We start from the raw sequence: 25,562 nt of genomic DNA on the forward strand, positions 1-25,562 counted from the left end.
TAAATCTCTAAGACTTTCTCTAATATTTTATTGAAAACAAATCTCTGCATAACCGAAATTGTATAAATCCACTACGCATAATTCAAGAGTCAGCTGTACTTTCATGAGTATTTGCCGAGTCAATTTAGCTAATAGAAGGTATTTACGTAGGTCACTCTGAAATTTTTGAGATATGCGCAGACAATAAGTGGAAGAAAGAATTAACTGTTAGATTTGAAAATATGAACTATTTTAGCGTAGCAGACGATTTTTTTTGTTGGTGTGTTGGAAGTAGTTTAGCGTAAAATAAAATTTAGGCAGAAGGTAAAAATGGACGTGAAAACGATAACGTGAGAGCATTATTTCGCTATGGTTTTCTATGATTTTAAAGTGCGATTAAATCGAGAAGAATGCGTTCAACGTCTACAAATAGCATTGGAAATGAAGGTCCATCTCGTGCTACTGTATTCCGATGGTTTACAGAATTTCGCAGAGGTCGTAACTTTCTTCAGGATGAAGAACACACAAGAAGGGCGTAATCCCGGATAATGGGTCTGTCATACGGAAAATGTTTATTGATGATAACCGCTGCACCTACCAAATGATACAGAAGGAACTTACATTGGATCCGCCGCCATAAATAAAATTATTCCTGAAGAATGGCATATGAAAACCCTAGTTTGCTGTAGGGTTCCCCATAATTTAACTGAGCATCAAAAAGAGGAGAATTAGTAAAGAAACCTTTAAGCTACTTAAAGATGTTGGCCAGAACATTATTTCTAAAATCAAAACTGGTGATGAAATATACATACCGTGGTTTTACGTTCCAACGTGTTAAGAAAGTAAAGTATGTATTTTTGAAGATGATCCAACGCCCACAATGGTGAAAAGACAACGTGCCAATGAAAAAAGTAATGTACATTGTTTTCTTCGAAAGTATAGGACAGGTCAAAGCTGGGAGGACAGTCACAGCTAACTGGTACACCACTAAGTGTCTACTAGAAATTCTTCAAGAAATGAATGTTAGAGGACACATGTTTCACCATGACAATGCATCTTCTCATTCAGCAAGATTGATAGTTGAGTTTCTTGAATAAAATGAATGGTTGAAGCATTTAATCTTTGGAAAATTCGCCTACATTTACAAGTGCAATGATGGTGAGGGAAACTACTTTGAACAATCCTAAAACTTTTTAATTATAACTTTAAAAACTTATGCGTATCTCAAAAATTTAAGAGCGACTCTCGTCTAAAAATATATATCCCACATCTCCAATCTATATCGTCTGGGTTTTGTTAATTTAATTAAAATTTATTTTGCTTTTATTTTTTTTTTGGGGGGGGGAAGGATAAAAATAGAGATGGAAATAAATTTTCAGCTTTTTACAATTCGATACTTTTTCATTCTGAACTTCTGAAAAAATGTCACTTAAAATGTTTTGAATGGTTTATTGCTTTTTCCCAATTATTTACGTATTAAAATGCCAGTAGCTGTACTATTGTGATGCTATTTAATATGCTAAGGTCCTGTTTCAAAGCCTCTTACACAACTCGTATGAGACATGTATGTGATTGTCTTAGTTGTAATTTTGCACAAATGGTAAGAAATCTGCATATATGTATTTACGATAATATTACACACTTTGATGTACTAGCTGTTTTCGTAAATACTTCATCCCTCCTGATTCCAATTCAAAGCTTTTTTCTTCGTACTGTAAGTATCAAACACGAAGGCCTGAAATTCAAACTACAGCTCTTCTGGATGCAAAAAACAGAAACACTTTTAGACGAATTTCGTTCATGCAATATTTATCTCTGATTTTCTTTCTCTAAAGAGGTATAAAAGTGCCCTTTCAATTTCTGCATCTCGAAATAAATACAAAAATGCTCTATGTATGTCTGCAAAGCCCAACAATAGGATATATTTTTTAATATTTCCTGTTATCAGATTTAAACTTTCAAGTGTACAAGAGGAAACTGAAAAAGTCAAATTTTATTTTTTTAAATACTTAAATTAAAAAACATACCGCAGTCTAGAGTTTATCGTTAATTTGATGTCGGTTTCTTTTTCATGAAATGCAGTCAGTCCACAAAAGTCTAAGTTTTTAAATGCTGCAGAAAGTGAATCGGAGCTTGTCATTCGAGTTGGACATGCATCATTAATATACAGCAAGATTACAAGGATTTCTGTTTTTTTTTTTTTTGTTTTTTTTTTTTGTTTTTTTTTTGTTTGTTGTTTTGTTTTTTATTCTATGTGTTCAGGCTGCTCATAAAAAATTAATTGCTTTTAAACTGAAAAACATGCTAATTTCTCGTTATTTTTAGCTACGATGAACAGAACAATGATCTCCGTGTTACTATCCTTTCAGTCAAAAGATGATAATACTGATGGAAACAGAAGTTCGAATAACTGGGCGGTATTAATAATTTCTCTCGTCTATATTTTATTTATCAAATAGCTAATTTTATAGCGTACAAAAGAAATAAATAGAGTGAAGCTTTGCTCGCTTTCTTACAATAAAATAAATTATCCTTTTAATACAACGCAGAATTTGAACAAAAATAGAATTTTAAAATTCTGTTTGTTGATGAATTCTACTGTCACCTTTCTTCTAATAAACATTGCTATTAATTAATCTATAAGATTATGTGTCATGAATAAGAATTCCCATTTTTCTAAGAATCCCTTTTTTTCACAGAGGTACTAGACTAAGAGTCAAAAAACAGGATATTGCATCGTAATAAAGGAGTTGACTAAACCATACATATCCTTAGGTCTGCCCAAAATATTAAATTTTCGAAGATCAGAACGCCAACACACTACCATCACAAAATATTGCTCAAGGCTTTACATATTTCACAGTAATCTCTTTCATACATCGTAAAACTATCATAAGGCTGTTTCAACATTTCTTCTGTAAGTAAGCCTTTCAGATAAGGCATTACACCTAAAATTCTTTCGATACATATTTCAGTAAACTATTTTTAATAATAACTTTAAGTTTTTTAAAAACTTGCATATGTTTTTGATGCTATAATTTTGCAAACATTTGCATTTCTTACTACAGCTTGTAGAGGTTGGACAGATAAGGATACAGATTATTTTGATTGTCTTTCTGAGATTATTTTAAGTTTCAAACTTTGAATTTGCCTTTATTGGTTCAGAAACAGGTTGATTTAATTTCTTCTTCCGTTGAACCCACCCCCTGATGACGATGCAGCGAAAGACGTTCATTTCTTATTTCATTTATGGTTTTGTCCCTTTTTCTTGTAGTTTGCGACTGTGTTTCTGGTATTTGTTTTTTTTTTTTTTTTTTTTTTTTTTTTTTTTTTTTTTTTTTTTCGTGTATTTATTCTGAAGTGAATATGGGATGAATTTTAAACGCATTTTTTAAATTTATTTTTATCATCTTTTAAAATATTTATTTATTTTTCTTTTCGTCGGTTTCTTTCTTATTCTTCAGAATAAAAGCTATCACTATATCTTACAAAATAATAATTAATAAAGGTAGAATTCTAGTAGAATGAAAGAATTTATAAGCATATTTAAAAAATTAATCTTCATTTTTTTAAAATGGAAACATTAAATATGAATCAATAAATTGAAACAGAAACTTTTAAAAAGGTCTAATTAAAATGAATGTCTAAGCAATAAACCAAGTAATTATCGTCATTGACCGGAAATTGGTTGACTTTTCTAGTGGAACAAACCAACCCCTGATCAATTAACAATAATTAATAAACGCGAATGTGTTTCGTCTTTTAGTTAAGTAAGATTTATTATGCCAAACAGGTATTGAGTAAGATGAATATAAGCTAAGTAAGTAGAGTTTAAGTGAGATGAATTTAAGTAAAATTACTGTATAGAATTCATTATGAAAGCGGCTGTTCTGTCAAGTTAAAAAATAAATTTCAAAACGTGAGATATTATTATAAGAGTGCGTAGTAGTATATTCTTACTTAAGGGTAAGGTGTCCCCCGAAACCTTCGCTTTTAATCATGTTAACTCAGAGTAAACTTTTATATATGTCTTTTTATCAATAGCAGATATTAATTGTTAAAGTTTCTTAAAACTGTGAGATATAGTGGTGCTCCTAACCCTCGGCATACTTCCTAGGAAAACAGAAATTAAAAAAAATAAATTTCTAAATAAAGATTTTACATGAGTTTGAATGGCAGCACTCTGAGAACTGGCTGTTTCCAAGCTAAATGAAAGGTAAATTAAAGGTATTTTTATTTATGACCTGAACGAATGAATTAAAGTCTCTGGCGATCGCGGTAGAATAATGAACGCTACTTTAAGTAACGGCCCTAAGAGCTTAAGCCCAAAGTAGGATTCCTTTATAATCGTTATTTGTGTCAAAACTCCTAGTTTCGTATATCATATTTGGAGTGTAATACATATATGAACAAATGACACTTAAGTCTAAAGAGAATCTATAAAATTTGAATCTAAAGAGCAAATAATCAGTGCATGAAAACGGAAGCTTTAACAAAGCTCACTTATTTTAGTTTGTATTTCTTAAATCAGTCTATACCAAGGATTCTCAACCAGTGGTACGCAAGAGCAAAACAGGTGGTACGCAAAGAAGTTAAGTATTTTTAACTACTAAATTCAAAATTTAAAACTCCAACATCCTGATTGAGTTTTTTTTCTTAAGACTCGTAAATTTATGCGATCTAAGCTTTATTCAAGAGTGGTGGTAGTAGTACTTTATAGAAGTGGTACTTAAGGTTTCTCAATTTTTTTTAGATGGTACGCGTTAGTTAAAAGGTTGAGAACCGCTGGTTTATACAAATAAATCATAAATGAAATCAGGAGATCTCAGTAAGTTTCTTCGCGTATTGTTTCATTTCTTGTGTCGCTGTTTTTGACGATGAACTCAGGAATATCAGTCGCCACTGAATTCATCGGATTTGAAACCGCAAGAAAATAAGAAGACTAGGCTTGCTTGGAGAAATAAAGCGAAAGCTAGTCCAGGGACTGTCCCATCCATCATTTGTAATCTCTGAACCCATATCAACTTTGCGAATTTTTGAAAACAGGGTGATTTATCCATGCATTGAGATTGCATGCACACAGTTACGACGTTAAGCGCTCTTAAAGACATTTTTGGCTGTATTTAAAAATATGTATAATATATACTTTTTTTCTTATTTTGTCGAATTTTGTGATGCGATTTCACTTCTTAATCCGTAACTGCCGCGATGTTGGTGCTACTTACTACTAGAGCGCGACATTTCCCTGTTTGAAAGAAAATTTGTTCAGCATGATTTTGGTTATTTATGTTTCTAAAACGTAGCTTACATTTCTGGGCATCGGTAAGCAATGAATTTATTGTAAGTAATCTATTATTGTTAGATTTATCATTTTTAAGAAATAATTTAGTTTGTGTGCAGTTTATACCAGCGCTCTATTAGGGACTACTGTGATGAAATAGCGGCATTATTCTGACTAAATTTAAGGTTTTAAATGTTGTGTGGTTGAATGTGGTTGAAAAAATTAATCAAAATTAAAATAACTATCTGAAATTCGTATGTTTTTAAAATCCACTGTATGAAAGGTTACCCCTCTGATATAAGTAGCATTATAATGCATATAAATTAGTTTAGAATAATAACTTCACGCAATCGAATTTCATAAACCTTAACCATGTTTTTAAAAAGTGCAATTTATGATTGAATTTATTATTAAATATTTTGCAAAAACAAAGGTAATTTTAAAGGTAAATTTATTGCTGAACCGTAATTTTATTACAGATTTAAATTAGAAGGAATTTAGTGCGAATCAAAATAAAAATTTAATACCTTCTGCTAAAAACATAATTTTCTAAACTTGTTTGATTTTATGATTTATATTATAAATGAAAAAATTATTGTTCAGTATTTAAATTTATGTGTCCAAACAGAAAAAAAATTTCACTAACTGCATTATAAATTTTGTGTGAACTCAGCAAAATATCCAGATTCTGAAAGCATTTCGAATAAAATTATCAAAGTCGGAAAACCACGTTAGGAAGCATATTTACAGTAGCAATTTTTTTTAAAAAAATTGCATTTGGAGGAATGTAAGTTGTACAGAGAAACTAACAAATAACTCACAGTAATCAAAATTTTAAAACCTAAATAACGAATCATTTCGTCATGAAACCGAGATTTTATTTACTACATGCTTTTAAGTGGTATCATTATTTCTGCAATGAATTTCTAACAATGTTTCTATGCAAAGTTTCCTTATATATATACAAAAATAATTCTACTTTAATTAAACTTAGGAGATAATATAATCAATTAATCAATACTGTTTAGGAAATAAATTATTATTAACTAACTTTGCAGCAATTGCGCAAGTAATAATAACTTGTATTCGCACTAAATGGATTTAAGTTCATACAATATATATATAAGTTTCCTTTACGCTTAATATTGAACAATATTTGTGTAAATTTTAAAGCTAGTATATTGTAGTTTGGGTAAAGGAAATGAGTGAAATTTCAGGGGCCCGACTGCATCAGGCAATTTTCTCCTCCTTTCCTTATCTAGAAAGTGAAGATAAGACAGTGGTTGTCAACATCATCAAAGTAGAGCATGCATTTCGGGGCCGTTTCAGTGCATTTCGGTGCCGTTTCTGTCATTAACTTGTCTTTAAGCATTCTACAAAGAAGACTTGATCTATTATAAAAGCATACTTGTCTTTCCGTCTTTCAAAGATAATTTTGCTTCGTTTTATCTTAGGGAAAAACAATTTATAGCAGATAGAATCAAAATACAGAGGCTGTTCGCTCATTTTTTAGATTTTGCTTTGCTATAAAAAATAATCTGCTTGGAATTTTTTTGCACCACAACTATACTTTTGAAAGTATAAATTATCGTCTGCTAATTCACAGTTTTGTTTTCATTCAAAATGGCGGGTTTAAAGAAGCAGTGGATGAAAGTCTATGTTTGCAGGGCCCGACTTAGCCTAATTAGGGCCCGGCCCAGAAACTTCTTTGGGGGCCCCCCTCTGTTTCACTACTTTAGTAATGAAGAACCGAACTTTATGGAGGTATTTAAATTTTTCACCTAATTATAGATATATAACAAGAAAATTGACTAGAATCTAAAATAGCTATAAAGTCCCCCCTCAGTGGTCAGACGAAATGTCGTTCTGTCCATTTCATTGATTTTCTGACAATTCTATGTCATCATTAAAAGGATATAGCACATCTGAAGAGCCAAAATTTGACAAAAGCGCTATTTAAATTTATAATTAGAAAATGTAAAGCTTTTTTTAGCAAATTGAATTAATTAATGAAAAATACCATGAACAAGACCTATGCACTTAGAGATTAGGCTAAAAAGCATTTTTCGTTGCTTGCCGCATCGTCTTCATAAGATAAGTGCATCTGTCTCTGCCTCTTGTTTGTCATAGTATTACAAATCCAGTTTGGCCAAATTTGTCCATCACAATTGAAAAATTGTAGCTGAATTCCGTCATAGAAAGCCATGGATTTACGAAATATAGATTTTTTTCTGTGTTCATACCATAGATTAATGAAGAAGGTAACATAAAACTGACGGATTTTACACTATAGTGATATTTTGTTTAATAAAAAGTTCATTAAAGAAGAAAACGTAAAATAAATTTCTATTTGATTGTTATTATAAAAGTGTTTGACTATCTCTCGCAAATGAAAGTGTTGTATCGATATTTACTTTTAATGGCGACATTAGAAATTTCTATGAATGGTGCAAAATAATTTCCTTTTTGATTTATATCTGAATTTCTAGAGATTCGGATCTGAATCTCATCTCTTATTTTTAAGTAAAGTATTTGTTCGTTGTATCGAATTTTGGAGAACGCTCTTGGTTGGAGGCGTATGACGTTTTTCAAAAATTAATCCAAAGACTGAATTTTGTGTCATTTTTATCTTCAAGTTTACTTTTTTTATTTACATCTAATGCTTAATAGTTTTGGTAGTCATCAAACGTTATATTACTTCTTTTGTAATTGTTGTCGTCGAGCCCATATTTTAGGGAAGAATGATTTGCCAGAACAAGGAGCTTGGACTTCTCCTGCCACGCCAGTTTGAGAGACAGCTTCCCGTGGGGGTGTTTCGCTCCTCTCCCCAACCACCAAAACCACACAGGAAGACTTTTGGATCGCCATATTTAGAGTGCTTCCATACCGCAAAGACATTACACGCTTACAACATTCATGTCTTCTCCGGGATTCGAACCTGGTCCCTTCGGTACGAAAGTCAGAGTCACTAACCACTTTCCCGTCTGGGCGAGGTTTCTTTTCTAATGATATCTCATTATCTTAAAACTGTATTTAGAATTTACGGATGAATTTATCATTTGCCTGGATAGAACATATAAAGATATATACATAGAATTATGTAGATACTGAAACTATTGACATATAGCAAATTTAGGTACTTGATACGCATCCTGAATGCACTCAAAGATCTTAACAAATTGTGTGAAAATGTAAAAACTACGTATTTCAAAACCGCGGTAAGATGTTTGTGATCAACTATAGGTAGAAGAATAGTACATAAAGTTAATTTTTCTCTCTTTGAGATTTTTTTGCTCATCAGATATACCATATGGTTTTTCACCATAAATTTTACAGCTTTAAAAAATTGCTACTAGATTGCGATAAAATATGGAAAAACAATTGTTCTCTCTTGTAGAGAAAGAAGGCTATATTTAACCTTCAAAAATATTGTTTGGCAAATTTACGCACGTTATACCAATTCTTAAATTATTAGTATCTTTAATATGTGTTCTTCCGCGGATTATTTTAGCTGTATAAAATGTGTTGAAGAAAGAATGAAATATGTGACTTACAAATCCAGCTATACCTGAACATTATTAATTACTTTGTATCACCTGCTAAAATAATTTTGAAAAGCTTGCCCTTCTCGTCTAAGGCTTCACAACTATAAGCTTTTGCCCATATTACGGCCTTTGAATTTGTTCGTGATGGAAACTGGTCAAATGTCATGCAGCAAAACTATGTTGAAGAAAGCTGAATTTGAATCGAATCTGCTACCACTCATATTGAGTTACTGAATTGAACGTCTTCCTTCGGAAGTTTAGTTAATAATAATTTCAAAAAATGCGTGCTGAAATACTGAAAATACTGAAAACTTCCGTGGCTTCATTATTTATAAAAGTTCCTATTTAATAGCACGAATTTATGAATTTGCGAAGTTTTGTTTAAATATCTTAAAGCTGAAAAGAAACTCAGAAAATTCTCCAAAAGAAACCTTTTCAGCATGTAATTCTTTTTTTCCTTCAATGGCAAAACTTTTCAAAGATTTTACAATATTTTTAGTAGAGGGTAAAGAACCGTTCTCCTTAAAATTATATTTGTAAACATGCCGTCTTAACCCATAGAAACGGCACAAAAACATTTATATTTGCCAGAAGAATTCTCTGGCATAACAAACAAGAGAAAGGGAGACAGCCTTTTGAAGTCCCCGCTTTTTGAATGGATCAATTCATATCAACCGCATAGGTTGGGAGCTGTGAAGCATACTTCTGATGGCTAAGGAACGATTTCATGAGACAACACCCAGAAGAGCAGGCTACTGATAAATTTTTGTTTCCTGTACAAATATAGCATTCGGGATGAATGAAAGGCGCAACTATCTTTCATCATGAAATGTGCTTTTTGCATGAATTTTTGGGATAGCTCAACTGAAACTTTGTAAGATATACTATGAGAATTCCCATTTATATACTCATTTTTCAAGAAAAATAAAACTCCTTTTTTGCTATTAATAAGAAATAAATATATTTTTGAAAAATATATTAAAAATATATTTTTTTAAATATTTTTGAAAAAAAAAGTATTTTTCAATATACATTTTAAGAATATATTTTTGAAGTCTTTAAAATGTGACCCTAATAATTTTAAATCCTTGAAAATAACTTATGATAGATGAATTATAATTTCTTGTAAGTTATTGTTTTTTAATATTCAAAATGTTCGGTGTGAAAAAATGTGATGTATGCTTTGTGTGAATTTAGAAGCAAATTACATTACATGTGAGAAAAAAAATTGGAGTTTTCTTCTCAAGTTCAAGCTAGAGGTAGCTAAGAATTTTATCAAAATTTATATATATAACCAAATTTCCATCTGTATTGATATATCTCACTCAAAATGATATAAATAAGGAGTAAAACAAAATTTATAATTAAGTGACATATTTTTCATTTTATCCCTTAGCTGCTCCTAATGTTTCCAGAATTTCAAATATTTATATCCTTCCGTAAAAAAATTAACATTTTCGTTCATAAGTAACTATGAAATTATTCCTTTGAAATTCACACTAATCCTCAAACTATTCTTCTGAAATTCTTTTAACTATTCTTTTGATATGTACGGAAATATTTTCTCATGTTAAAGTGCTGCAATTTTGTCCATAAATTTATGTATTGGGATTCGAAATAAAAATGTTAAACTTCAGTAACCTTTCAGTTTAGGAAAGGTGAAAATTTAAAAGCATTCGTTTTTATTTTAACATAAATTCTTCTCAGATTTAGATTACACACCTAACATTGGAATATAATATTTATTCATCTAGAAGAACAGACTGAACTCTGTAATCAATGAATATATATTTACAAAATGATTTCACGAATGCCTAGAAGCCTAGCGGGAAAAAAACTAAAACAGATAAAGTCAGTCTCATATTACTGCTGATTTTATCCCTGATTCTGTCGTAAAGAATTTGGTTTTATTTCAGCATACAACTTTTCTATTTTGACAACTGAAACACCTGATTTGATCAAATGTAAGTCCATTTTACCTTCCTAAGATACTGCTTTAGTGGACACAGATGTGTTGCGGTTGTGAGTATAAACTTTGATTTTGGTGAAAGTGGAATCTAATGCACGGGATAATTATAAAAATTTGCTTTCTATGTTTCGAAATTTACAATAGTTATAATTCTCAGCGTGTGAGATTTCAAACCGAACGAAATTGCAGTTAAGGGAACAAATGTATGAAATAATTATATTTACATGTACAGAAGTCCAACATCAGGATTTCATTATGCTTTTCACTATAAATCTGCCCTGCAGCAAATTGCAGAAACGTCTTATCATCAGAAATTCTCAGTAATAAACGGACGTTTTTGTAGGAGAATTTAGAAATAAAATGAGGAGAAACATTACTGCATTTAAGTAGTGCTGAGGAAAGTATTTTAATAATATTTTTATATTTAATAACTTTTGTTTATCGGATAAATAAATGCTTTTGTGCGTGTTACTTTTCTAATAGTTTTATATGACATGCAGTGAAATGATTCTTGATTTCAGAAATTCAGCTTTAAAGTTGCTGCGAGAAATAATGCTTTCTCTCATCATATTATAAAATAATTGTTAGACCCTAATAGAAAGGATAATTGCCACCGAATCAAATAATGTAATTATATTTAAATGAAACTAGTCGCGTAAAATTCTACATTAAATGGTTCTATGGTAATGTACTAGAATAAATATTCAGAATAGTTTATGAATTTCTTTAGTTAATTTTAAAAACATTCTTAGGTATCACAAGAAATTAGATATAATCGAAAAATCTAGTATTCTAACGTATAAAACGCATATCTATAGGAAAGCATACCGTTTTTCACTGTTACCTTTTACATTTTCATGACAGGATTTCATTAAAGCAGACTGCATGTTAACAATTTCTTGCTTTGCCGTTGCCACTCGAATAATTAAAAAACTCTCTATTCGGATTAGAACAGGTTTTAAAGTTATAATGTGGCAATTACAGGAATTGAATATAATTTTTGAATATTCAACGGCTTTAAATTCTTTACAAAATAATTATTATACTTTTGATGCAGTAATTACTAAATTCATAAAATTTCTGAAAGAAATTAGTAAACGGGTTTACTTTGCCATATAACAACTTTAGGATTTTTTTTTAATTTTGAGTAACACAAAATTAGATATCTATATGAATAGGACTGCAGGATCTACGATGCCATTTTTCCTGGTTTTTCCGTCAAGTTAAACGCATGCGCTTGTAATAAAGGACATCTGCAAGCAGCTGCTTGGAAACAGAACAGCATAATACAAACTTTCCGTTTTCCACTTCCTATAAATATTTTTACTGGAAGCTCCGGTAGCAGAGAACAGTTGACTTCCTGCAGTCCATAAAACGTAGCCAGCAGGGGCCTTGCACTTTGTGTTGCTCGTTTAAAAAAGAATATTTATAAACATAAGAGGGATGATATAACTTAGTTGTACAGTTTATATTGTCGGAGATGCTTCTGTTTTCTCTCAAGCTTTTCGCTGCTTGGTTTACTTCCCTCATTTGACTTAAGTATAAGACAAGAATTTCCACAATAAACACTAGTATTTGACTAAGTGATTTTTAGTTCCAAACAGAATTCAAAATATTTCACTTTAATAGAATTAAGTGCTTACCAGTGAGACGCATATATTCATAACAACGCACACATAACAAAACGTTTCTAGTAAATTATGTATTTCATATAGCCATATTAATGATTAGAAATATGGTTTGATATGAATGATAGGCCAAGTGAAACTGAGTCTAATTAAGCAATATTATTGGTTTTCAGTTTTTTTTAGCTTAAACTGCTGCTAAAGAAAGCTATAGTTTTCAATGGCTGAAACGCTTCTGCTGAATAAACTGGAAACTAACTATATATTTTATAGTTTGACTATAAAATATGTCAAACTCAGTATAGTTTGACATATTTTAAATTTGAGTTATATTTTCTCATTAAAAAAAGAAGTACAGAAACATTGTAATTAATATATTTGCATAATTTATTAAAAAGCCATGAGGCAGAAAACGAGCAAGACAACAACTTAAATATACATTTCTAAAAAATATTAATACTTATTATTTACCTAAAGCTATTCGTATTAAAATAATACGATGAAAGTTTTCATGATATTATTATGCCTTACCCATGGTAAAACAATGGGTGTTGATGTCACTTCGCCATATTGATATCCATATCCATGATCGTATGCAATTCAAATTGATGAAATATAATAAATGCATAATAAGAAGGAAAATCATATAACAAAATTTCAATAAAAACGTGAAACCTACAGACGGAGGAAGAACCATAAAAGCTTACATACATTTAGCATTTAAAAGTTAGATTAATTGATTAAGACAAAACACAAGAGTGCTCTTGTTTATAATCTGGCTTGTGTTAATGTCGTGTTAATGGCTTGTGCATGGGGAAAAGTCTATGCAACCAGCTTATTCATTGGTGTCAGTCGAAAACATCGCAGATGAAAATGTTACTGAAAAACAACGCAAGATGGAATCGTCATCATACAAAATGTCGTAGGAGAATTTCATGAACGTCATTCATCGTGAGAGCATTTCACTATCACCACTTGAAATTTAAGTCCTATGTTATGAAAACTGTGGAATTTGAATTTAAGCCGCATGTGATGAAAAGTGTGGAAATCCCATTTGGAATTTAATCCAGTGTTCAGTATCTTATTTATTCATCCACTGTTGGGACCTTTATCATCTTAAAGAAACGTTAAGATACTTTTTGTTACTATTTTAAAGATTTAATTTTCATTTAGAAAACTTCATAAGAGAAGAAAAAAAATATTTACTTCATTTCAAAGAATGAAGAAAGAAAAATAAATATTTTTTACAGAGCTACTCCGTTAATCACCTTATGATTTAAAGAAATCAACTCTTTTAATCTTAAAAATACAGTAAAATTTCCCAAGAAGCTGTTGTTATGTATAACTAAAGAAATCCAAAATTTTCTCGAATGTTTAATTTATTCAATCAATTAAGTTACAAGTTCTAAAATGTTGGATTCGTAATTGAACTTTCTGTTTAATTGGATGAGTGTAATCATAGCATAAAACTATTCATAAATTTTGAACTCGTTTCAAACTTAAAATTTTTAATAAAATTGGCCCATTTAAAAGGAAGAAAAATACTGAATATGTAATGTAATAGTAATTAACAAGCTGATCAGTTAACATAAGACGTAAATTTTCTTTGCGAATGATAGCGATCAGATGTCTAATTAAATCGCCGTATAATTTCAAAACATTGTAAATAAAATGGTCTTTGTAAACTATGGAATATGCAAAGTAGAGATAGTTATTTTCTCCATACTGCTACATTTTTAAGCATTTTCTTCAATAGCGGGACATTTTTTAATGAAAGCATTTGTCAGAAATAACCGAACCCATCCATCATTAACTGTCTCATCAGTACGAATATTTCCCAGGATGCATTACAGGAAACGAAGATATTGCGTCCTTTAAGAAGAGAAGAAAAAGCATTACATATAATTTTCTTTCTTCATATAGTCATGGAGGATTTATACGCCGATACAGTAGATCTTCTATGCAATTAAGGTCTTTGCAGATAGTCTGGATTCCATAACCTATACCATCTCCTGTAATTATGGTGAACCTGGTTGATGGTTGATTATGGTTGATTTTAAATTTTATTAATTCCCAAGCAGAAATTCCTTGTATCATTCATAGAAAATGACACACTGTTTCTGCATGGCATAAAACAAGCTCGTTGTTATTCGAAAAGATCATTTTCTGCTTTCTTTCTAAATTTTGAGTTTTGAGTTATTCTTTTATGTAAGATAAAAAACATAACCAAGGTTTCAACTTTCCAGCATCTTGGGTTATATATTTCATTAAATTTAATGATGATACGAGCAGTTTTAATTTCATGGAACTGATGTGCTTCCTTTTACGACTTTCTTGTTAAGGTTACAAAATAACAACATTTTAAAGGAAGTTCTCACATATGCGCCTGTTCCTCCACGTGCTTTTCGAAGATTAAGATAACGATGTTGCGAGCACTCCGAATTTACAGCAGCTCCTCTCTGTCTGCTCTCTACGTACTATTTGTTTGAAGGCAAACAGACGGATAGTCTGCTGATTTGCGATGTCAACACCGGAAAATAAAAAGAACCGCGTGGTTGGCACGTGTTCTAAGAGAAAAAAGAAGCGCTGCCATCCCCCGATCACCCCATCCTTTAACAGGCTTAATATATTGCCCCAATTATCCACTGCACGTGTGGGTTCTATAAGATAGTAAAGTCATTCGGCACTTATTTTCGTATAACTTTTTGCACTTTACTCGTATCACATTACAGTATATGCATTAATTATATCAAAATTAGAGTAAAACTTGAAATCATCTCTTGCATTTGCGGAAAAAATTATATTTTGTAAACATTCAAAGCGCTGATAAAAAGAAACTTTTAACTAAATTTCTGCACTCAAATGTAAACTTAATTTATTTATTATTTTTACTTATATGTTTCAGTTAAAATTATACTAATGATATACAGTTGCCAGCGAGTCATTTTGCTATGTTAATATATGGGAATTATCAAAAATAGTAATGAAAACCGTAAATCAGTAAAACCTGTCTTAGCTAAATCCCTGTAAATCGAGCCATACTTAACCGAACTGATGGAAAACACTAATCAATTAATCCAAAACCCAGTTCTTCTAGAGCCTTACCCCCTCCCCTTGTTTCTCTCTTTATAAATAATACAGTGAAAGCTCGGTTCACGAACTTAGTTCGTTACCGATGACCGCTCATCAACAGAAATGTTCGTCAACTGAAACAATTTTCCCTGTAGGAATTTATGTGAAATGGATTAAAGCATTTCCGAACGACAGATGATTGCTTATTTAAACTTTATAATAGTATTTTGTGCACAAGCTCATAACCAAAAACCGATGAATATCACTGAATAAATAAAATAAGTTAAAGAGACAATATTCAATAGATCAAACAGACAAAAACTTAATTTAATTTTACTGTACTTCAAGAAAGAAGAATGCACGAAAAAGACAATGCAAAGGAAAAATGATGTGAAAGATATTGATTTGATGCAAAATGTCTTTCCATGTGTTTAACTTTCTTTAAACGGCCTGTTCTTTTACCTTTTCTTTGGCTCTAAACACCACTAGACTCTGAGATTCATCAAGATCCCGTTTCATTCAAAATTTGTCCAATATAATTTGTTGTTACTTCCATTTTTAAACGTTTGTAAAGCGTGACATGAGATTATCATTGAAAATGCTTATGCTATAGCTATTTATTGCTTTATCAAGGTTGGATCGTCGCATAAAGACTTCGCATCTTACTCCATTTTGTACAAATTTCGTAGATCAGAGAACTAAGGTCATTTTTCTTTCTAGCTTTTGTTTTATGAAGATATTTGTTGCGTAATCTCATTTTGTAGATAATATTTTCTTCATTGTTAATTTATAATCCATGAATTTTTCTATAAATACTATATCATAGATTAAAAAGTATATTTTTAAGGGGTAATAGAACTCAAAAATCTTCAAAAAAATGGTGATTTTGGATTTTTGCATATTCAAGTTCTCTACACTTTTATCTTTCTAAAAATATAATTCTTTAATCTCTATGAAAATTAGAACTGTCAAAAATCTAGTTTTAATTAGTCATCGAATGCTTTAATAAATGAGGAATTTTACATAAAAACGCGTTTTTTTCCAAAGGTGATTTTTTTATACTCGATGTATCTTTTCCCAGGAACTACTGCTCACAGGTATCTAAAATTTTTATGGCTTTTTTATTAGGTTTCCTAATATTTACTGAAATGAACTTTTTGTGATAAACTAAGAAAAAATATTTAAAAACTTGTGTGAGAAAAGTGATAAATTTTACTATGCCTAACAAAATATTCTGTAAATTACTCTAAAATTCAAAATTTTTCAAAAGGTTATTTCAGTATAATCAGATTGGACATAAAAAATTTCAAGCGTGCACTTCCAGCAGATTTTGAGAAAAAGTACATCGAAAATTGTCAATTTAACATTGTCGATATAGGGGTTTCCGATACCCCTGAGTCAAAACGCTTAAAGTCCCTGCTTGCAACCTAATTGGGCCATAATTTCCTTCAGGCCACTCATGATCCTGTAAATCACTTCTGCCAAACTTTGTTACTGAGACATAAAATATGAAACGTATTAAAATGAATTTCCAATATTCCCTGAGTGTTGATTATGTTGCATAGTTTATCTCGAAACACCTCAGAAAACCATATATTGCCTACTTGAATGTTTATAACTCAGGCACCGTTCGTTATCCAAGCAGTTTTGGTTGAGAAAATTTGTTCCGGAAGTGAGGGATCCGAGGTTCCATTGCACATATCTTATAAAAACTGATCTCTTGATTATGAAAAAAGCAGCGAAGCTGATCTTTGTTAGAGAAATAAAATCCTATATTTATGCTCATTCTTGGCTTACTATAATTAAAACTTAATAATGCAAAATAATGAATAAGGAATAGAAATAATGAAATAACAAATAATGTTTTATTACAAAAACTTTTATTCGAAAGTTGCTAAGTTACTGAAGATGAAAACATCAAAGATTCCTAAATATTATAAAAATATTTCATGTTAAGTTATTTTTTACCGTGCGATTTTTTCCAATTTATTTCAACCACGTTTCATTCATAAAGTATTTTTTCAGTATCTTAAAAGCGTTAGTTTTAATAAAATAAGAAAAGTTAACCATGTTTTACTTCCTTCTACAAAGTAAAAGAAGCATTGTAATCGCGGAAAATTTTGGGTATCATATTTTAACGAAAATATCCATTTTGACCACTCTTGAATCTGAGTGATGTTTTTCCGTGACGTCTGTACGTATTGACATAATAAAGGACTCTTTTTACCAAAACGGATTGTAAAATGGATTTCAAATGGATTCAGAAGAGATTTTTTGTGACGTCTGTACGTGCATACGTATGTATGTGTCTCGCATAACTCAAAAACGGGTAACCTCAGAATGTTGCAATTTTGTACATGGGACTGTTATAACATGTAGTTGGGCATCTCCCGTTTTGGTTGCAATCGGTCGAACCAAAATTATACAGGGTGATTCTAAATTGTTTTTACAAATTAAGACGGGTGATAGTTCTCATCCAGATGAGCAATAATTACCTTAGAACATAGGGTCGCATTCCAATCTGAGAGGCAGAAAAGAGGAATATTATAATTCCAAACTGAACTTACAACAGTGTTGGGAAAGCGAATGAACAAGGTCAAAAGTTGCACAATAAGTTTAGTGCAAAACTCACAGAGCGCACAAAACGGATAGAACCGAAAACCGGGGTGGGGGAGGATTCAAATGTTAATTCGAGCTCAGACTTTGATGGCAAACACTCAAGCACACCTTTCGTTGGCAAAACCTCAACCCGCAAACGATTGCAACAAGTTAATTACCTAAATTATTAGGGGGAAGAACTGCTACCTGATATCAAGTATCCCCAAGGTAGCAGTTTTTTTTCCTTTCGCCATCTTCTATCCTGTCCTCCTGAACTTACTATACTGCGCTCATTCTACTTAAAACGCTCTTCTATGGGACACGAAGTTCTGACAGCCGGAACACAGCATGAACTTTTCGTGCTAATCTCGGCATACAGCGTAAGTTGGAATTAGTTGATAATATTCAGCCCTTAACTAGATAGTTAACTTGTTGCAATCGTTTGCGAGGTTGAGACCTCGCCAACCAAAGGTGTGCATTTGAGTATTTGCCGTCAAAGTCTTAGTTCGAATTAACACTCGAACGCCAAGTTTTCGGTTTTATCCGTTTTGTACACTCTCTGTGAGTTTCTCACTAAAATGATTGTGCAACTTTTGGTCTCGTTCGTTCGCTTTCTCAACACTCTTGTGAGTTCAGCTTGGAATTCTAATATTCCTCTTTTCTGCCTCTCAGAGTGGAATGCGACCCTATGTTCTATGGTAATTATTGCTCGTCTGGATGGGTACTATCACCCCTCTTAATTTGTCAAAGCAATTTAAAGTAACCCTCTATAAAAAATGGAAAATTTAAAAAAATGAAAAAGTAATCAACAAATCAAGAATTTATCGGCAGTGATCAGAAATTGGTTGACATTTCAAGAGAATAAACCAACTCCCGATCAATTAACAATAATTAATAAATGCGAAGATTTTTCGTCTTTTACTCAAGTAAGAATTAGGATGCCAAAAGCGGTATTATGTAAGTTGGATTTAAGCCAAAGAGGTAGATTTTAAGTGAGATGAATTTAAGTAAATATAGTATATAGAATTCATTATAAAAGTGTCAGTTCCGTTAAGTTTTTTTTTTTTTTTTTTAAATCTGGAAATGTTATTATTAGAGTGTGTAGTTGTATTATTTTCTTACTTGAGTAAAGTGAATGCTTATAAGTTACTTCATTGAACTAAAATTTTACTACCTTTCTAAAAGGAGATAATATACTCAATAATCCATTAGTAAATAATTTATATATATATATATATATACTCTGTTACCCGGATCTGAGACCTTAGATTTTGTATTCTTTTATGTGGGTAAATTGTGCATTTTTTGCTTTAAAAGTGATTGAATTATGTTGTTCTTATGTTCTGGTTAAGGTTCCTATGCCTTTAGTTAATCTGCATACAATAATTTTAGAATGATCAACAATTTAAACGTTATTTAATTGCTACTAAGCCTAACGAAGCCGCCATTTGCTCTCATTTGAAATTCTTTAGTAGAATAGTGAATTAAGTTAGTTTCTGCACCTTCAGGACTTTTTGCAGAGTAGAACCAACCGTTTTGTGCCTTGAAAAATTTGCCTTCTTTGTTCCCTGGCCGACTTGCTAGTTTTTGCTTAGCAACTTTAATTCTATTTGTAAAAAATGCTTTTTAACTGTATTTAGTGTTTTATGTTTTTATGTATTTAACAATTTTTAACAAAGATGTTTTGAGTTTTTTATGTATCTTTGCCATTCCATGAAGTGAGAAGTGAATTAATTGAATGATAAATATATCTCTAATGAAATTCGAAGAAATAAGTTTAAATGAAATGTAGCAAAAAATGTATATAATTTAATAGGCCGTACAAGGTAATTATGTGGTCTCCACATAATATTTTTTTGTAATTGGCTATCGATATCGTTTCATTTAAAATATGCGAGAACTTTATATGGCCCCCCTCACTTCTACATAACATAACATAACTCAGCATTAGTACATATATTAATTTGTACGTTTAGAAAGTTCAAACTGAAACGGAAATTAGTGTTCTTTGTAATGTCTCCATCCCAGTTAGGTCGTATAAGCGGGCTTTTACTCTGTGTAAAAGCCATAATAAACCAAGTCAAGTAAAACAGTACAATAGAATTTTTTGCAGTAGAATTTCGTGAGTTAACTTTGTTAATCGCCCTTAAAAATATTTTTAGATGAAGAGCGTAAGTTGGACTAAGCTGAAATTGAATGTGTGTTTCTTACCGTAAAAACCTTCGATGAAGAGTCACAGTCAAGGCTTAAGTGGGACAAAAAAAAAAAAAAAAAAAAAAAAATACTGATGGGGCATGGCTTTCCTAGGCAAGTTTCAATCACGCAGCTAATTAGTATAAACGTGAAACCATCTCAAGACGTTATGTCATTCAATGATATTTTATCTTAGATAAGAGTGCACATACCATGTTCAGTGTTACGTAAATTTACGATTATTTCATCTGTCATCAGGCACTGAAGAATGTTGCAGTTACAAAATAAAGAATGTTCTCAGATATTCTATGAGAGTGTGGAACTTCAGTCTTTTTAAATGGCTGAATTAACTGCATACACAAGCTGAAAAATAATGCAAAATTTTATCTGAATGCGTTGTTTTTCACATTGTTCGACGTGAACTGAGAAGACAGAATATATTAAAATATTAAACGCCTAACGTATGTATATTATTCTACTAAAATTTAAGTAAGATTTAAGCATCATTAATGCAGTTTGCTTAAGAAGATAGGACACGCTATAAAAAAAGTGAAACGCAACTATTCTAAAACTGAATTGTCATTAATTTGGCTGCATTTAATTTCTCTATATTGTTTATCACACTTTTTAGAACTAATGGAAACGTATAGCAGCTATATATGCTTTAAATATATAATAAAGGAATCAAATTGCAGCTATAGGTTCTAGGAATGTATACTAAAAAAAAAAAAACCTGATTGTAACTGTGAAGAGACATTAGGTATTTTTTTGGAAGCAGGCAAGATGAAAAATTAGCATCGCCTTCGCCGGGAATCGAACCACGGACCTCTCAATTACGCGCCGAGCCACTACACCACGAAGGCTCGCCAAGAAAGTGGGAGAAATACCTTCTAACTGTATAAAATATTTATTAGAAATCATGAAAGCGTAAATCAGTTTTCCACGATTAAATAAATAATTAATTACGTTGACACTAATTTTGAATCAAAAATAAATTGAAAGCACTTGGGATTTCAAACATCCTACCATATATTACTGGAAATGAGATGTACTGTTAAAATTTAAATCATTTTAAATTATTCTAGTTATTTTCAATAACGGTTTGTTTAATTTAATTATTTTTAAAAGGATGCGTTTGATGTATATCAATGACGAAGATTAATTATTTAAGTGAATTCACAGGAACAAGGCCCACAAGCGACCGATAGGTAACTTCGGTGAAAGTTAGTAGTTCGGTTCAGGATTCGAATCCCAGAGAACGGGCAGGCTGCATGGACGTGTTCTTGATTTTCCCCATGTGTAACCCATGTGTAGTTTTATCTTTTTGTCCTATTTTTAGTATGGTTTTATCTTTTCTCCTATTTATTAACATTGTTTTATTTTTCTTCTATTTTTTAATACTACCAAAAATATTTGTAACAGATATAACTTTCTATTTGTAAGATTGTTTGAACATTTCCGAATCGTTTAAAAACCTTCATATTAAATGTCGATTGAATGATGGGCAGCATAATGATTTACATCCAACTACTTGAATGAGTTTTAACAAGAATAAGTAAAAGATAAACTTCATTAAATCATTCGCTATTTTTCTGTTTAGTTTCTCAGTCAACAGCCTAGCGCTTTTGGAAATAAGAAAAAATAGCTTTGTGTTTTGATTAATTTTTCTTTGCCTTTTAATGAAGGCAAAGTAAATACTGAGCACAGTTAACCCTCGATTCGGCATCTGAAGGACCCTTTCAAACAACCATTTGATTTTACAACAGCTCTATTCAGTGTCATGATTTGTAGAGCGATACAAAGTGTGCATTCGACGCTTCGGCGGTAAATGACTTTGACAGATTACAGAAGTGTTGGGAGCAAATACATTTAAGCTAGAATTCTGTTTTCACAAAGACGGCTCTGTGATAAAAATACATTTTACTTTTTGAAGAGCTAAGATTTACGGCATTCCACAGCGCGATTTTTTGACTTATGTTTCATTTCCTCTTCACGCCTTTATTTATTCTTTCTGTAATTCTCCTGGATTTTTTTCTCTTATTATATATCACTTTTAAAATGTAAAATACTCGTAGCATAATGAAGAAAATTTCTACCATTAAATGTAAAATGAGAAACCTGAATTACTTCCCGATTTCTAAAAAGTCATTTCATAGGTCATTCATTATGTTTTGCTTAATATAATGATTATGAAAATTACAACTCATAAATTTTACTTTTTCGTTTTCATAAATATTTATAAAATAGCTATCCTATTTTCAAAAGGTAAAAATAAAAAATAAAAACTTCCAGATATGGTCGTTTCGAAATATGACTTTATTGCTGGATAATTCAGATCAGATAATATTTCTGTAGATAAGATATTTTTCAATCAGAGTTGAATGCAATAATTTCCATGTACACGAGTTGTAAACTACTACGTAGTCTTAAGCAAATAAGCAGCAGTGTCTTGCCAGGATGAAAGGAGGACGACATAGCAATTCAGAGAAATAAGGGAGGGAGTCAAAAAGTTTCAGTTCCGAGTTAAAAAGTTTTGGTTAACAATTATTTTGATTGTACAAGAGGTATCTGCATTAAGCGTTAATTCGACATCATGGAAAGATCTCGAATTTGGGAGAACAGATGAATTTAGGAGGAGAGCATAAAATCTAGAATCGTTAATTTTAAGGTCGCCAATTATTTTTAAAGCAGCTATCGTGTTTTGTTACATCTTACATATATATATATATCCTGTATTTTTTTCAGCGGCTTGGGGTTATCATCGACAAGGCTCATGTCAAGCTGGCTTCTCCGCTGCTGTGACTAAAGTAAGAATGAAATTACTGAAAAATATTAAATAAAAGAATGTGAATATTAATGAAATATTTGAAGTGATTTTAATTCATCTATTTTTATCAAATTTAGGATGGCAGGCAACTTTTCATCGGTGCAGTAGGTAGTTGGTACTGGCAAGGTAATTAAACAAAAATTTATTTCCAATTATTAATACATTTTCGAAATAGTAATGACTGCAATATTAGCATACAGCTATTCTTAAAACGGAATGTCTATATCTGGCAAGAGGCAAAAATGTCAAGTCGGCTGTTTTAGTGTTAATTTAAAGTAGCTCTGGTTATTTCACAATGAGTTTACGTAAGACATAAATATATCCAAAATTTTAAATAATGCGGATCAAATGTAAATAATTATTTTTTTTCATAAAGAAAAGCTGAACTTTTATTTATGTATAGTTACAATGAATAATAATAGATAAAGAGTTACGTGATTTTAAATATTAAAAAATTGGCTTAAATTAATTCTTAATGTTGAAAACATTAGCTTAATTAAATCAAAAAACACAAAGGCCATCTATCACAGGAAAAAGAATCCTTTTTGGAAGACTGTCTAATGGAAAACTTTCTCATATTTACGTTAGAAGTTCGTTAAATTGTCAAAGTTCCATGTAATTAATTCGTTTAAATATCGAGAACAGTGGCGTGTGACGAACTAAACGACTTATTTTAATTAATTTTTCGTTAAGTAATTTATCGGCTCGGCAAATTCGAAACGTCAATTAAGTTATAAAATTCTGTAAGTTGTCATATCTTTAAAAGATAATTTAGAGCAAATGAACTCAGTTTTATATAAATGGCCACAAAATCAGATAAATCAGTTTAGAATACAAATAATACTATTTTGAACAACAAATATGTTAATGAAATTTATGATAAACATCTCATACTAAATGCGTTTATTTTCAGGAATAATTATAAAATTAGTTATTAACTGAAAATGAAATATGCTTATTACTAAACAGTAAAGTGAATTATATGATCTTAATTTATCATTTGCTTAGACTCATCTTATTTTACCTATGATGAACTAAAAGAGTGCCATTATTCTTAAATCGTAATTAATACTGTAGAGTCATTAGGTTATTTTGAAGCAAGAGGCGTGAAAAATGTATAGTGCCCTCGCCGGGCCTCGAACCCTGGACCTCTGGACTACGCACCGAATGTGCTACCGTTACAGCACGAATGCATACAGGAAAGAGAAAGAAAATACCTTATACACCCCCTCTTTTAAAGGGCGACTAGGTATTAGGAGGACCAGTTGCCAAATCTTGTCGGTGACGAATTACTGTCCACCACCTTTTTTTAGTTGGCGCGACGCGCAAATTGTGCTACCGTTACACCACTAAGGCATGCCTGAAGGAGGCAGAAAATTGCCTTGTAATACAGCACTGACGATTTCAAATTTAAAGGAAAAGAAAGGAAGAAATTTAAGTATTAAAAATTATTCTTCATGACTGTTCAGTAATTTTTTTCCTTTTAAGATACAATTCACATTGCTGTTGGAAATAATTTAATAACAATTTTTTTAAGTGTTCAGTTCATTTAATAATTCAAGATACGCATAAAATTCTATTAATTTATATTCATTAAAATTTAGTTAATCTAAAAACAACATTTAAAATTATGATATGAGAGTAATTTTAATAGGATTTCTTTTAAATGTTTCGGTATTAATTAAAGTTTATTTCAAGTGCAGATGATCATATTTTAACTTGATTGAATCCTAATAAAATAAAAATGCCTTGCATTTTCAATTTAAATCGTACCTCAAATTAATTATGTCTTAAATATACCCTGAATTTTCAATTTAAATCTTATCTCAAAGTAGCTGTCTCTTAAAAAACATTATTTAAAAAATGTCTGTATAATTCTGATTAAGATTGTCATGTATGTAATGAGACCTCATTACCGGTCGACAGTAAACGAAATAAGTCATATTTATTAAAGAGATAATTCTGTTCCGCAGAAAATGTTAATTAATTATAGCATTGTCTTATACATAAAATGTAATTTTTCTCAGGATATTATTAAACATCAGACGTATAACTTAAAATTGTATGTGAACATGTTTTCTAAAGTAAAATATCAGTTATTTTACATCATACGTGATCTTATTTGTAAATGAAATCATGTTATGTTACAAATATATCCTGTTATAGCGTTTTATTGGATTGGATTGGATTATTCAATTATGGCAAAGCACACGAGGGCTATCTGACTAAGGGGATGCTTCGTGGATGTCTTTCTAAGGGAAAATGGCTCGTATACACGTTACACATGAGGAAAACCACGAAAACGCCCATGCAGCCAGCCCGTTCGCGAGATTCGAACTTCGGACCGAACTACCAGTGTTCAACGTCTTTACCGCTCGGCCGCTGGTGGGCCCGTTATAACGTTTCAAGCGTGCTGTACAACTTATGAATGATTATAAAATGATTATACCTTTCAATAAAGAATATAAAATAG

At 31.0% G+C, this 25,562-nt stretch overlaps 1 protein-coding gene across 1 annotated transcript in view; it reads left to right on the forward strand.

Moving 5' to 3' along the window:
- The window catches only part of LOC118186562 (integrin alpha-PS2-like), a 155,264-nt gene that overhangs the window by 59,528 nt on the left and 70,174 nt on the right, over positions 1–25,562 (forward strand). Inside the window, exons 5-6 of the mRNA XM_035356669.2 lie at positions 23,008–23,069; positions 23,167–23,215. Coding sequence (XP_035212560.2) covers positions 23,008–23,069; positions 23,167–23,215 — 111 coding nt within the window. The remainder of the gene's footprint in view (positions 1–23,007; positions 23,070–23,166; positions 23,216–25,562) is intronic.

Source organism: Stegodyphus dumicola, chromosome 6 (assembly GCF_044657685.1).
Source record: "Stegodyphus dumicola isolate Sdum_Otavi_A_Nest chromosome 6, ASM4465768v1".
NCBI classification, from domain to species: domain Eukaryota; kingdom Metazoa; phylum Arthropoda; class Arachnida; order Araneae; family Eresidae; genus Stegodyphus; species Stegodyphus dumicola.